The 14,151-nt window shown below is 45.6% G+C and overlaps 1 protein-coding gene across 1 annotated transcript in view; it reads right to left on the reverse strand.

Annotated features, from left to right (window-relative positions):
- LOC311227695 (phosphatidylinositol 3-kinase catalytic subunit type 3) overlaps positions 1-14,151 on the reverse strand; it is a 159,498-nt gene that overhangs the window by 72,010 nt on the left and 73,337 nt on the right. Inside the window, exons 14-21 of the mRNA XM_084313449.1 lie at positions 13,792-13,897; positions 10,499-10,615; positions 10,225-10,356; positions 8,680-8,808; positions 7,099-7,168; positions 2,647-2,711; positions 1,712-1,796; positions 1,529-1,603 (exon numbers count right to left, since the gene is read on the reverse strand). Of these exons, the coding sequence (XP_084169575.1) occupies positions 1,529-1,603; positions 1,712-1,796; positions 2,647-2,711; positions 7,099-7,168; positions 8,680-8,808; positions 10,225-10,356; positions 10,499-10,615; positions 13,792-13,897 (779 nt within the window). The remainder of the gene's footprint in view (positions 1-1,528; positions 1,604-1,711; positions 1,797-2,646; positions 2,712-7,098; positions 7,169-8,679; positions 8,809-10,224; positions 10,357-10,498; positions 10,616-13,791; positions 13,898-14,151) is intronic.

A 14,151-nucleotide genomic window follows, 5' to 3' on the forward strand; every position in this document is an offset into this window, starting at 1 on the left:
CTGATCATTCATCACTGTCCATCCAACTGATCATTCATCACTGTCCATCCAACTGATCATTCATCACTGTCCATCCCACTGATCATTCATCACTGTCCATCCAACTGATCATTCATCACTGTCCATCCAACTGATCATTCATCACTGTTCATCCAAGTGTTCATCACTGTCCATCCCACTGATCATTCATCACTGTTCATCCAACAGTGTTCATCACTGTTCATAGACTGTTCATTAGGGGTGTAACGGTACACAAAAACCACGGTACAGTACGTACCTCGGTTTTTAAGTCACGGTTCGGTACAGGTTTTCGGTACAGTGGGGTAAAGTTTGGCTTTCCATGTTCCACTCAGGGGTGATGTAGTGTGCAATAACGAATTGTACTTGTAGGGCTGTCAACGAATATTCTATATTGAAATTAATAATTGACTTGTAATTTTCTTTTATAATAATTATATTAGATTGTGAAAAAATCTACACTACACAGCCGTTCGGTTCGGTACGGATACGTGTACCTTTACACCCCTACTGTTCATCCAACAGTGTTTATCCAACCGTGTTCATCACTGTTCATCCAACAGAGCATTCATCACTGTTTATCTAACAGAGCATTCATCACTGTTTGTCCAACAGAGTATTTGTTTTTTCATTGTTCATCCAACAGGGTGTTTATCTGAGAATTGTGTTAAAAACAAGGACACACAGTGTCATAGAAGCGTTCTCTCATAGGTGAGCGAGAGGCTAAGCACTTTCTCGCTCTCTCCTCCAAATCAACAAATAGCCAATAGCGAAACACGGCTCAGAATGTCAGTAACTTAAATACTTAGCTAAAGTAGCTACAGTATAAACATGGCTCAGAATGTCAGTAACTAGATACTTGTGGGACAATACTAGGGGGCAGAGCGGCTAAGTGTGTGAGTGAGTGAATGACTTCATACAGTCTTATTTTTTAATACGAATAAAATGTTATTAAAAAAGGCATGCGTGGGGGCGGTTAGGTGGCGTAGCGGAGATTGCGTTCGTCACCAACCCCGGAGCTGTAAGCTGGATTCGCCTGTTCGAATCCAGCTCACAGCTCCGGGGTTGTCACCAGCTTGGCTGGCCGTTCACACTAATACAATTGGCTGTATTAGAGGGTGGGAGAAGCTGGCGGGGTGGGTCCGGGTCGTTGTAAACAGCGACTCCTACAGTTCGGTCGGGGCGCCTGCTAAGCGCGGATAGGACCTGAGTGGGATAGTGTGATCCTTCCACACGCTACGCCCTCTCAGGGAGGATCCGCGCTGCCAGGTGAAAAGAAGCGGTTGATTGGCTGGACGTGTGTCGGAGGAAGCACGTGATAGCCTCCACTCTCCCAGATGATCTGACTGTGGGGGGTAAGTGCGCAGCGACCCGGAAGGGGATTGGGAATTGGCATACGACTAACATTGGGATGGGGAGAAAATCGGAGGAAAATGGAGGGGGAAAAAGATCAACAATATTATAAAAAAAAAAAAAAAAAAAAAAAAAAGCATGCGTGTGTCTGGCTCACCTGTCTTAGTGAGCAGCAAGTTGTCCAGGTGTCTGTCTCCCACTCCCAGGATATACGTAATGACACAGTAACCAGCTGTGAAACACACACGGATGATTGAGTAAGAGCTTTTAGACAAATCTGACGACAAGAGGCGGTCACCTGAACCGATGTGGGCGGGTCTTAAAGAGACTGAGGACTCACCACAGCTCTTGACGTAGGTGTCCATCACCTCTGAGCTGATGCCATAGGGTCCCTTCTCACTGGGAGCGTGCTTTCTGAAGAAGCTCTGTTGAAGACAGGGAGGAACGGAGGTTATGTTGTTTTCCAATTTCCAATGTGTTGAAAATAAAGGTCCAATCTGTGATTTATTATGATTACACACATTAAATAACAATTGAGAATGCTCACTTAGATTAGCCTTTTGCAAGACCCATCTCGTAATAATTCATACTACTGGTAAATGTTTAGACTAACATCCAGTGTTTTAGTACTCGAGTCCTGGACTGATTTTCAGGACTCGTGACTCGACCTGGACTTGAGCACTGACTGCATTCGGACTCGGAAGGTGCAGACGAGGAGTCAAACGTTCTTATTTGAGTTTTTCTCTTGTAATAGAAAGATATTGATGGCAAGTGCATTTGTTTGGCTATTGTGTCACAAAGTAAATAAACTCCCTTTGAAATGGTGACATTTATGTTTATTGTAGATTTTTTTTTATTTGTATGTCAGCACTTTGACTGCCATAGTGGAGTGGACTCAACCTTGATGACTTGGACGCGGACTTGGGTAATGGGGACTCCACTCGGACTTGAGATTTAGTGACTCGACTACAACACTTGGCTCTTCTTTGGTGACTCGGACTTGGACTCGAACACTGGGGACTCGAGACTCTACCTCGAGATTTAGTGACTCGACTACAACACTGCTAACATCACAAAATAATGTAAACAAACCTTAACAACATCAAAATGCATTAGAAGCTCAGGTTTACTTGCAACAGTCTATCGTTGCATCAAGCTCTCACTCAACCATTCAGAACAAACTAAAGTCTGTGGTGGGGCGATCCGTTTAGCTTACATTGGGGATTACAGATTGCAGCTTTAAATGACACACGGACACAATGAGAGGGTGTTTACCTGGATGTTGCCCTCGGTAGCCAGGACCTCTGCGACAGGGACCGACTGGACGAACTGCATGAACCCTGGGAGAAGGACACGACACAAGGTCACAGTGATGCTGGACCACTGATCCGAACAAGGTAGTAGTAGCTGATGGTCAACCTTTCCGGCTGTCTTATGGCACTTTTCCACTGCATGGTACCTACTCGACTCGACCTGGCCTTTTCGGTTTTCCATTGCCGAAGTTTGCGGGTACCTGGTACTTTTTTTTAGTACCTGCTTTGTCGAGGTTCCAAGCGGGTAAAACGGGTACCAAAAAGTGACCTGAAACACTGATTGGTCCAGCACAAAACAACACAATTTACCACCAAGAAAAAGGAGTTTAGTCTCACAAAACGATCGCTAATTTGAGCTTATGTGCTAATGTGACTGGGATTTCCCATTATAACTGTTAGTGTACATTAGCTAATAAGGTACTGATTTCATAGCTAGCTTCAATATGTGTGTGTGTGTGTGTGGCGTTGAAGGTGACGTCACGGTGCCCTATGACGACCAGCTACACTGACGGGGGGGTACTACCTGCAGTGGAAAACGAACGAAGTACCAGGTGCCAATAGCGAGTCGAGTCAATTAGGTACCATGCAGTGGAAAAGCGGTATAAATGTATAGGAAGTACATCCCAAATAGTTAAAATATTTAAAGCCCAACCTCCAGGTTAAACCCTACTGATCAATTATGGGTAGTTTACATCATTGGTATATAATTTCATTATTTATTTTTTTCCATTTGACACCGGAAATGCCACTCTGAAAGAGTTAAAAAGGTCCACGCACGAATAACATGCACGCGCGAATCAAAAAAGCTTATCAAACGCCGACGTCACAACAGGTGCATATTAATGAGCCGAATCTAAAAGCTTATCAGACGCTAGCACGGCTGTGACGTCACTTCAGGAAACGTATGCCTTATGTCCGTCCGGGTCATAGTACTAGATCAATGGTGGCCCACTCGGTGCATCACAGTTAGCCTATAGCTCCGCCGTCCCTGCTACAGTCGGGACCACTACACTGACGTTAGCCTATAGCCCGCCGTCCCTGCGGGTGGTTCTCTCCTCTTTGTGTGCCCCCGTCCCCGCGGGTGTCCCGCGGAGGAGCTTGTGGACGCGACAACAGCGGCGGCCGCAGGGCGCCCGAGCCCGCAGCGCTAGTTAGCTCATAGCTATCGTGTACCACTAGCCTTTACGGGCTCGAGCACCCTACGGCTGCCGCCGCCGTCGCGTCCATGGGCCCCCCGGCAGGGCACCCGTGGGGACGGGGTGTACAGAGAGGAGAGAACCATTTTGGGTCGGCCGTTCATGCCGGCCAGCGAGCCGGATGTCGGGATATGTTGTTAGCACAATAGCTACCAAGCTAAGCTATGTTAGCTACTAACGTTATAAACACAATATGTGTACAACGACACAATGATTTACATTATTACAAATATGGTAACGTGGTTGTGGCTTTTACAAATAGTGGTTCGCTTTAGAGATGGATGGCTATAAACAGATACATTTTCATTCGGCTAGTAGTAGCAAGCATATATCTATGGTAGCAAGGCTCTCTGCCTGCAGTGCCTGCCACTAGCTGTGTGTGACTCTCAGCGGTGAGCCCCCTGGTGCCCTGCACCTGTTGTGACGAGATCATTTCGATTACACACGCACGTTATGAACCATTGATTAAAATATCCACGTGCGTGGTGATTGTGTTGGGCAGACAAAATGTTTGATAAAAACGCTAAAACTGGGTCAATTTCAATACTTTTTTTCCCATTCTTCATGAAAGTCACCGTTGGCCTAGTCCACATTGTTTATTGAACAAAAATACAACGTGAAGGTTGGCCTTTAAAACTGTAATAATATTTTTTTTCCCAGGTCTGTGACCACACTGTACAAACTACCATAGTGTCTTTATATCTGTATCACTGTACATATTAATATTACAACTCTGTACATACATCTGATTAGCACTACACTCCGTCAAAAATCATCGGCTGTGAGCTCCCCTCTGTGGCCTCCATTTATGCCACACAAATCCGGCGGAAAGGGGAAAAGGTGATCAGGGACCCTTCTCACCCTGCTTACGACCTCTTTAACCCCCTTCCCTCTGGCAGAAGACTCCAAAGTCTCAGGTGCAGGACATCCCGTTTTAAAAACAGTACATATCCCGAGGCTGTCCGTCACCTGAACTCGAGTACAAATGTACAGGCACTTTGCACAACAAGGGCTAGCACCAGCCGACATGCACTTTAAGGCAATATGCACTTTAAAACTGGAACACTGAGCAATTTATTTTAGGTACTGTAGCATTTTCTTTCTTTTTAATTGTTTGTGTAAAACTCTTTATTGTGGGGATTGTACTCTTTGTGTTTTTATATTGTATTCTTGTGTTTTTATATTGTACTCTTGTGTTTTTATATTGTATTCTTGTGTTTTTATATTGTATGTTTTTAACATTGTCTGTACTGTACGTGGCACCAAGACAAATCCCAATCAACAGTGTTGAAATGGCAATAAAGTTTCTATCTATCTATCTATCTATCTATCTATCTATCTATCTATCTATCTATCTATCTATCTACTCATTTATATTTATAATTTATCATTCATATCTTGTATCTTGTCTTAGGGCTGGGCGATATGGAAAAAAATCATATCGTGATAACGATATGATAATATTATCATATTTCTCGATATCGATAATTATCGAAATTGTTATAAGTAAAAAAATAAAAAAAAAAAAAAAAAAAAATGTAAACAATTTTTTTTAAATAATAATAATAATTTTTAAATTATTTTGCAGCAATTCTTTGTCGTTGCCGCCATCTTTAGTGTTACAGCCCCTCACACTCCAGTTCTCAGGCTGCAGCTGGTTTAAAAGCTAAAGTAAACCGGCTTCTCTGCTGGCTGTGGCTCCAGGGGAGTTGAACAGTTCTGGCTCTGCTAGTTTATTTTCGATCTTTTGGCGCTTTTTTGGTGGACAAACCACCGCACATGTGCACCGTGACTCGTGACTGGAGTCTAGCTCTGCTAGCTCACATAGCCTACTGTGTACAGACGGTTTCAAACTGTATTTTAAATTAGAAAGCAAACAAAATAAATGGACAAGAGAAAAATAAATCTCAATTTGGTCAGTATTGTCATTTGGACAAGCAAAGCCATTAATTTAAGTTGCAGGCAAGAAAGACAAGTCTGTCCACTGTCTCTGGTTTTAAAACTGCCCTGTTGCAGGTCACAAAAAAAAGAAAAAACGATACGATATTCGATATCGATTATTAAAATATATCGCGATATTTATCGTTATATCGCCCAGCCCTATCTTGTCTTGTATATATCTTATACCCAGCTTAATCACCTGTACATTGTATATTACTGTTGCACTTTACTGCTACATTACTGCACTCTGGTTGGATGCCAAGCTTATTTTTGTTGTACTGTACTTGTGCTGTATGATGACAATACATTTGAATATAAACACTGGACACAGACTTGTTAACACTTTGAGTGCCAGCCACGGCATAATTCGTTAGTTCATGCCAACCGTTGAGTGCCAGCCAACGAGATGTCGTTTTTAATCGTTATTTATTTTTATTAGCGATTTCCATTCATATTTCATCAATCTAGCCTCACGTTACCAGTGGGGATCTGTCTGAACTCGAATTGGGAAAATACCGCGCCCTATCGTCTCCCGGATGGAACTGCACCCCTTTAGATTGGATTGAATGAAACGCATGGGGAAAAAAAGAGTTCGGAATCCACATTTTACTTCTCAGGCACGTAACCCGAGCCGATCGGACTCATTGTGGACCATCAGAACAGCGTGGAATATATATTTCCAGTACCCAGCGTTGGATCAATAAACGCGATCGATATTTGGAATGGCGATCAGGAATTGGAATCGTCTTTTTGGAGAACATCTGATCTGAGGTAAGGAAGCTATTTGACCAGTATTGGGATAATCAGAGCTATTTTCACCTATATATCAGCGTGTGCCATATGTGTGTGTGTGTGTGTGTGTGTGTGTGCGATCAGGAAATAAGAGAATCGATTTTTCAGCCCGCTTCTATAGCATGCATAAGTACACATATACTATCGATAATCTAGCGTTTATTTGAAAACGATTCATAAATAGGGCGAAAAATTACAACGTGTTTTGTGTATTCCAGTGTATTCCAGTAAAGGGCGATTATCACAGAATCTTCTGAAATCTTCTGGAAGTTTCAAGAAACAAGCGTTTTTCAAAATGGTATAAAACGGAAATGAAGGGTTAACCCTTTCACTGCCACACGACAGAAGGATCCGCGGAGCTAATGATGCTAATGATGGAGCATCGCCGCCGGTTTGTGTGATAGTAAAGGGCTAACCTTCTGTATTGTCACAATGAAAGGGTTAACCGGCTGTCGTGTGGCAGTGAAAGGGTTAAGGGTTCTCACCGTGCTTGGTGCTGGTGGCCAGCACTTTGTAGGGAGTCAGCTTCAGGTCCAAGCTCTCCTTCCTCAGCAGCTATACATGCAAAAACACAACACGTTAAAACATTCACAATACAAATTCAGCGTACAAAATAAACAATTTATTTTATTTGTATTTCTTTTCTTTAGGTACACCCCATTAGGGTCCCATCTATAGCAGGGGTCGGCAACCTTTTTGATACAAAGTGCAATTTTTTTTTTAAATGTCTCGTTAACCAGTGTGCCACATCGATATCAAGGTTAACATTAAGTTTAATTATGACACCACATCAAAATTGAAATCTCCTACGGATGTGTCATTTTATTCCATCCATATAGGCAACGTGCATAGAATGTTTTAATAAAGAAATGTCTCTCATACTCAGGATATTTTTTTTGATCCACTTTTTTTTCTCCTTATTTTTCTAGTTTTTCTCCCCATCCCAATTTCGCTGTCCCTCCCCCGTCTTGAACGTTGCTCGCATATGTCCCCCACAGGTCGGTCGTAGGGAGGATAGAAGCCTTGTATCACGTGTCCCCTCCGGTACACAAGGAGGCAGCCTGTCACATCTTTTCACCTGCCAGCGCGGACTCTCATTGGCGAGGTGTAACGTGTGGGAGGCTCACACTACCCCCGCCATTTCCTGTCTCTGCTGTGCAGGCGTCCCCCAACCGACCTGTAGGAGTCGCTGTCCACAACGTCCAGATTACCACCCGTCGACTTCCACCCGCTAATTCTGCCAATTGAATTAGTATGACGGCCGGCCCAAGCCGGAGGCAACGCCGACAGCCGGAGTCGAACCCGGTGTCTCTTGCGTTGGTGACGAGCGCAATGTCCGCTGCGCCACCCAGCCGCCTCATACTCAGGATATTGTAATTATATATGAGCACTAACGCTGCCATGCTTGCCTCCCGTACCTGGACACATTCGATGGATTCAGCCTCGTCTGCCTCACCCTTGAACGTTTTATTTTTTTATTTTTTAAGATATCAATCAAACTACCATAAATATCAGGCCATGGAAGGGCTAACTTGGCCACACATTTCCAAAAATATTCCTCTTTACACACGTATTGCTAGCATGCCATTGGTTAAGCTACCGCGTGTCAAAGGTCGCTGACCCCTGCTCTATAGACCACTCCACTTCCGCATTATATTGAGCTCATGGAGGAGAGAGCGGGGGGAGACCAATCCCAAGTCGATCGGCACTTTCTCGGCCGAGCTATAGTAACTTTTTCGCACCTACTCCCAAACTACGCATGCGCAGATTGAGAGACCTAGACTCCGTGGGCAATCTGCACATGCATAGTTCGGGTGTGAAAAAGCAACTATAGCTCGGCCGAGAAAGTGCCGATCGACTTGGGATTGGTCGCGCCGTGTTCAGGAGACTCGGGCGTATAAAAGTCTATTGGATCATGTCTCCAGCACCCCCACAGCCGTAGCTACAACCACTTAATGTCATCCACATTCATACATTTTCTCCCCCGCTCTCTCTCCCATGATTTCAGAATCCCGGAAGTGTTGCGGTGCTCTATAGTGTTGTGAGTAGAAAGGAGTGTGTTGAACCCTGTCCATGAGGGAGATGATCTGCAGGATGAGCTGGTCCTGCCTCAGGTCGTCTCCGTGCTTAAAGATAACGGGGTACATGGCTCCGTCCTCGGTCTTGAAGATCAGCTTGGCTGGCATCAGAGCACTCTGGAGAACACAGGGTTAATACAGATCCGCTTGGCTGGCGTCAGAGCACTCTGGAGAACACAGGGTTAATATACAGAGATTTAGATTTAGACTTGTTTAGAGAAATTAAACAAGAAGTGGAAGATGGAGAAGAAGGAAGAAGAAGAGAAGAAAGAATGAGAAGAATAAAAAAGGAAGAAGAAAGGTGGGTCCAGTACCTTGAAGAGAAGAAGAAGAACAAGGAGAAGAAGAAGAAGAAGAAGAGAGGATGTAAAGTAGGTGAGGTGGTTCAGTAACTTGATGAGGAGAAGAAGGAGAATGAGAATGAGAATGAGAATGAGAATGAGAATGAGAATGAGAATGAGAATGAGAATGAGAATGAGAATGAGAAGAAGAAGAAGAAGAAGAAGAAGAAGAAGAAGAAGAAGAAGAAGAAGAAGAAGAAGAAGAAGAAGAAGAAGAAGAAGAAGAAGAAGAAGAAGAAGAAGAAGAAGAAGAAGAAGAAGAAGAAGAAGAAGAAGAAGAAGAAGAAGAAGAAGAAGAAGAAGAAGAAGAAAGGAGGTTCAGTACCTTGAAGAGGAGGAGAAGGAGGAGAAGAAGAAGAGATAAGGAGGTAAAGTAGGTCAGGTGGTTCAGTATCTTGATGAGGAGATGGAGGAGAAGAAGAGAGAAGGAGGTAAAGTAGGTGAGGTGGTTCAGTACCTTGAAGAGGAGGAGGATGAGAAGGAGAAGGAGGTGGTTCAGTACCTTGAAGAGGAGGAGGATGAGAAGAAGAAGGAGGTGGTTCAGTACCTTGAAGAGGAGGATGAGAAGAAGGAGGTGGTTCAGTACCTTGAAGAGGAGGAGGATGAGAAGAAGAAGGAGGTGGTTCAGTACCTTGAAGAGGAGGATGAGAAGAAGAAGGAGGAGGTTCAGTACCTTGAAGAGGAGGAGGATGAGAAGGAGAAGGAGGTGGTTCAGTACCTTGAAGAGGAGGAGGATGAGAAGGAGAAGGAGGTGGTTCAGTACCTTGAAGAGGAGGAGGATGAGAAGGAGAAGGAGGTGGTTCAGTACCTTGAAGAGGAGGATGAGAAGGAGAAGGAGGTGGTTCAGTACCTTGAAGAGGAGGAGGATGAGAAGAAGAAGGAGGTGGTTCAGTACCTTGAAGAGGAGGATGAGAAGAAGAAGGAGGAGGTTCAGTACCTTGAAGAGGAGGAGGATGAGAAGGAGAAGGAGGTGGTTCAGTACCTTGAAGAGGAGGATGAGAAGAAGAAGGAGGTGGTTCAGTACCTTGAAGAGGAGGATGAGAAGGAGAAGGAGGTGGTTCAGTACCTTGAAGAGGAGGATGAGAAGAAGAAGGAGGAGGTTCAGTACCTTGAAGAGGAGGATGAGAAGAAGAAGGAGGAGGTTCAGTACCTTGAAGAGGAGGATGAGAAGAAGAAGAAGGAGGTTCAGTACCTTGAAGAGTGTGGCCGTCTCTGGGACGATGCCTCTGATCCGGACCTGAGGCTCTAGAGGGAGGGGGATGGGCTCCATCTCTGACAGGTTCACCTTCTCATTGTCAGCCAGCAGGGCCTGCAGACGTTCCGTCTGAGAGAGACACACACGCAGACACACGATTGGTAACGCCATCAGTGGAGTATGTGTATGCGTGTGTGTGTGTGTGTGTATGTATGTGTATGTGTGTGTGTGTATATCAGAGAGGCCGAGTGGTGTGTATTTCTTCACATACCTTCTTCTTGCGGTTGCCACTCTCTCTCTGCACAGCCTTCATCAGCTCTACCAGTCTGTCGACAAAGGTCTGCTGGGCTGCGAGGAGAGACCTCATCACCCTCACACTCTTATCCCCCTGGAGGGAGAGAGATAGACAGGTAAGACGTAGCAAACAAAGTACTATCCTCTCTAATAAACTATATCTGAAACCTTTCCATCATTGGTCTCCAACTAACTAAATTAGTCCCACCCTGCATCCCATATAAATAAATGGTAAATGGCTGCATTTATACAGGGGTGTAAAAAGTACCCAGAAATTATACTTAAGTGAAAGTATGGGTACCGTCTCAAAATCTTACTCAAGTAAAAGTCAGAGTATCTGCCTAAATACACACTTGAGTAAAAGTAAAAAGGTTTCTACTTTTAAATGTACTTAATTAAGTACTAAAAAGTAAAAGTAAAAAAAAAATATTATTCCGGGGCAATGAAATGTTCCGTTGTAGGGAGGATAGAAGCCTTGCATCACATGTCCCCTCCGATACATGTGGAGGCAGCCTGTCACATCTTTTCACCTGCCAGTGCGGACTCTCATTTGGCGAGGTGTAACGTGTGGGAGGCTCACATTACCCCCGCCATTTTCCTGTCTCTGCTGTGCAGGCGTCCCCCAACAGACCTGTAGGAGTCGCTGTCCACAGGGCGGCTACGTGGTGCAGTGGGCAAGGCGCTCACCACGAATACTGGAGACTGGGCTCGAACAGGTTCGCCTCCCTGTTCGAGCCCAGCACTCCACATTGCTTTCAGTTTAGCTGGTCGTCCACACTAATACACATTGGCAGTATTAGGGGGAGGGAAACTGATGGGTGGGGATCGGGCGTTGTGGACAGCGACTCCAACAGGTCGGTTGGTGCGCTTGCGCAGTAGAATCAGGAAGCGACGGGGGCGGGGCCCCTCTAAAGCCCAGACCCCTGACGCTGAAAGATCGAGCCGCGCAGGTGGAAAGATGCGACTGCTGTTACCTCGAGTATCGGAGGGGACTCGTGCTATGTATGACTTAGTCCACATTGCAGCCAGCTTGTGGGAGGCATGAAACAGCGTTGAAAGACAGGGGAGGGTTGAATTGGATGATACGAAAAATTGGGATGGGAGAAAAATAGAAAATGGGAGAAAAAGTGGATAAAAAAAAAGGAGTCGCTGTCCACAATGTCCAGACCCATCGACTTCCACCCGCTAACTCTGCCAATTGAGTTAGTATGACGGCCGGTCCAAGCTGGAGGCAACGCCGACAGCCGGAGTCTACCCCGGTGTCTCTTGCGTTGGTGACAAGCACAATGTCCGCTGCGCCACCCAGCCGTTCGATCTATAGATCTTAAAAGTAGCCGGCAGTCAGAGTGTGTTGCAGCAGACTAACAGCAGCAGATGAGGATTCGGGCTGTGCTGTTTAACATCAACAGCTGATAGCCACAGCATCAAGGTTACTCGATCTGGAGAAAGTGCATTATCAAGCCACAGCGTTTTTTTTTTTATCCACTTTTTCTCCCATTTTCTATATTTTCTCCCATCCCAATTTCGTATCATCCAATTCAAACCTCCCCTGTCACGAACGCTGTTTCTTGCCTCCCACAAGCCGGCTGCAATGTGGACTAAGTCATACATAGCACAAGTCCCCTCCGGTACTTGAGGTAACAGCAGTCGCATCTTTTCACCTGCGCAGCTCGATCTCTCAGTGGCGAGGAGTAACGCGTGGGAGGCTCACGCTGCCCCCGACACTTCCTGATTCTACTGCGCAGGCGCACCAACCGACCTGTAGGAGTCGCTGTCCACAACGCCCGATCCCCACCCATCAGTTTCCCACCCCCTAATACGGCCAATGTGTATTAGTACGGACGACCAGCTAAACTGAAAGCAAATGTGGAGCGCTGGGCTCGAACAGGCAAGCCCAGCGTCTCCAGATTTCGTGGCGAGCGCCTTGCCCACTACGCCACGTAGCCGCCCAAGCCACAGCGTTTGTTATGGGGTAAGAGGGGCTGTAATGTCAACATCGCCGTTGCTACAGTGATTTGGGTCAAAGAGCCGTTGTCAAAGACTGCGTGTCACGTAGTAACGATGAGAGGGGGCGGGGACCCGTTGCTATGGTAAGAATGTTATGAAGAGGGAGCTCCCGTAGCTCACCGCATATCTCGGCGCTATTTCTGCGTCGGGGAAAACCGTGCTCGTCACGGATCTGGGGTACACGAGTTCGATTCCCGGACCCGCCGTCTTTTCTCAGAGTGTCTTCCCCTGCTCTACATCCCATTTCAACCTGTTTCTGTCGGTCATGCTTGACCAGAAAAGCGATAAACGCTAAAAAATAAAGTAAAAAAAAAAAAAAAAAATGTTATGAGGTGTGAGTTCCTTCCGGGGTAAGTTAGACTGAGATACGAAGCACAGACGAGCGGACGCGTTGTTTTGAGACTTTCATCCCTCCTCACCCCCTGCCGGGTGGGGGAGGGGAAATATGCCACATCATCACATCATGCATGGCTACGACGAGAGAGAGAACCATTGGATTAAAGAGAATTAAGACTGTTCAAGGACAATACAGAATGGGTTACATCGGGTACAGAGGCTATGTTTATGAAAATAAACATGAGGATCTAAGGAAAGAGATCACGTTGCAGGGTCGTTTCTTATGACTAACGGATGTACTAACAGGGGTTGATACAAACACAACGCAGAACAGGGAGAGTCACAAAGGAGATGACGGGATGAGATTGGCTGATTACAGAAACATCTAACAAAATGTAAGGAGTAAAAAGTATGTTTTTTTTCTCTGAAATGTAATTGAGTAAAAGTACAACTATACAAACTTAATAATACTTGAGTAAAGAACAAATCCCCAAAAACAGTACTTGTAACGAAGTACAATTACTCAAGTACTTTACACCCCTGCATTTATATATCAGCTTTTATCCAACGCGCTTTATAATTTTGTTCCTCACATTATACCCACTCACTCACACATTCACACACTGACGGCGGAGGCGACCATGCAAGGTGCCAACCTGCTCATTGGGAGCAATTAGGGGTTAAGTGTCTTTCTCAAGGACACATCAACACGCTGCCCCGGGAGGAGCGAGAATCGAACCGGGAACCTCTGGATTACCAGACGCCCGCTCTACCTCCCGAGCCACTCAGTCCCATGCGTCACATTAAAACATACTGGCACTCGAACCAAGCGGGGACCGAACCAGACCGGCCTGCACCCCATTTCCGGGTGCCGCCCCGTGGTTTAAGAAACCCTGGAATAGACTACATTAGGTTAAGGTTAAAGACCTTGAGCAGCGCCTGGCTGAACCTCCTCATCACGTTCAGGTACATCTTGTGGACCTTGGGGTCTCTCTGCTGGGTGTCCTGGTCCTCACACTCCACTATCACGTACCTGAGAGAAGATACACAGGGCTTCTAGTAGACAGACAGACACACATACACTCTCACAGGGATCAGACACCATTATGCTGCAGACACTCTCAGAGATCAGACACCATTATTCTGCAGACACACACTCAGAGAATAGACACCATTATGCTGCAGAAACACTCAGAGATCAGACACCATTATGCTGCAGACACACACACACTCAGAGATCAGACACCATTATGCTGCGGACACACTCAGAGATCAGACACCATTATG

This window comes from Notolepis coatsorum, assembly GCF_963971535.1.
Source record: "Notolepis coatsorum genome assembly, chromosome: 4".
NCBI classification, from domain to species: Eukaryota; Metazoa; Chordata; class Actinopteri; order Aulopiformes; family Paralepididae; genus Notolepis; species Notolepis coatsorum.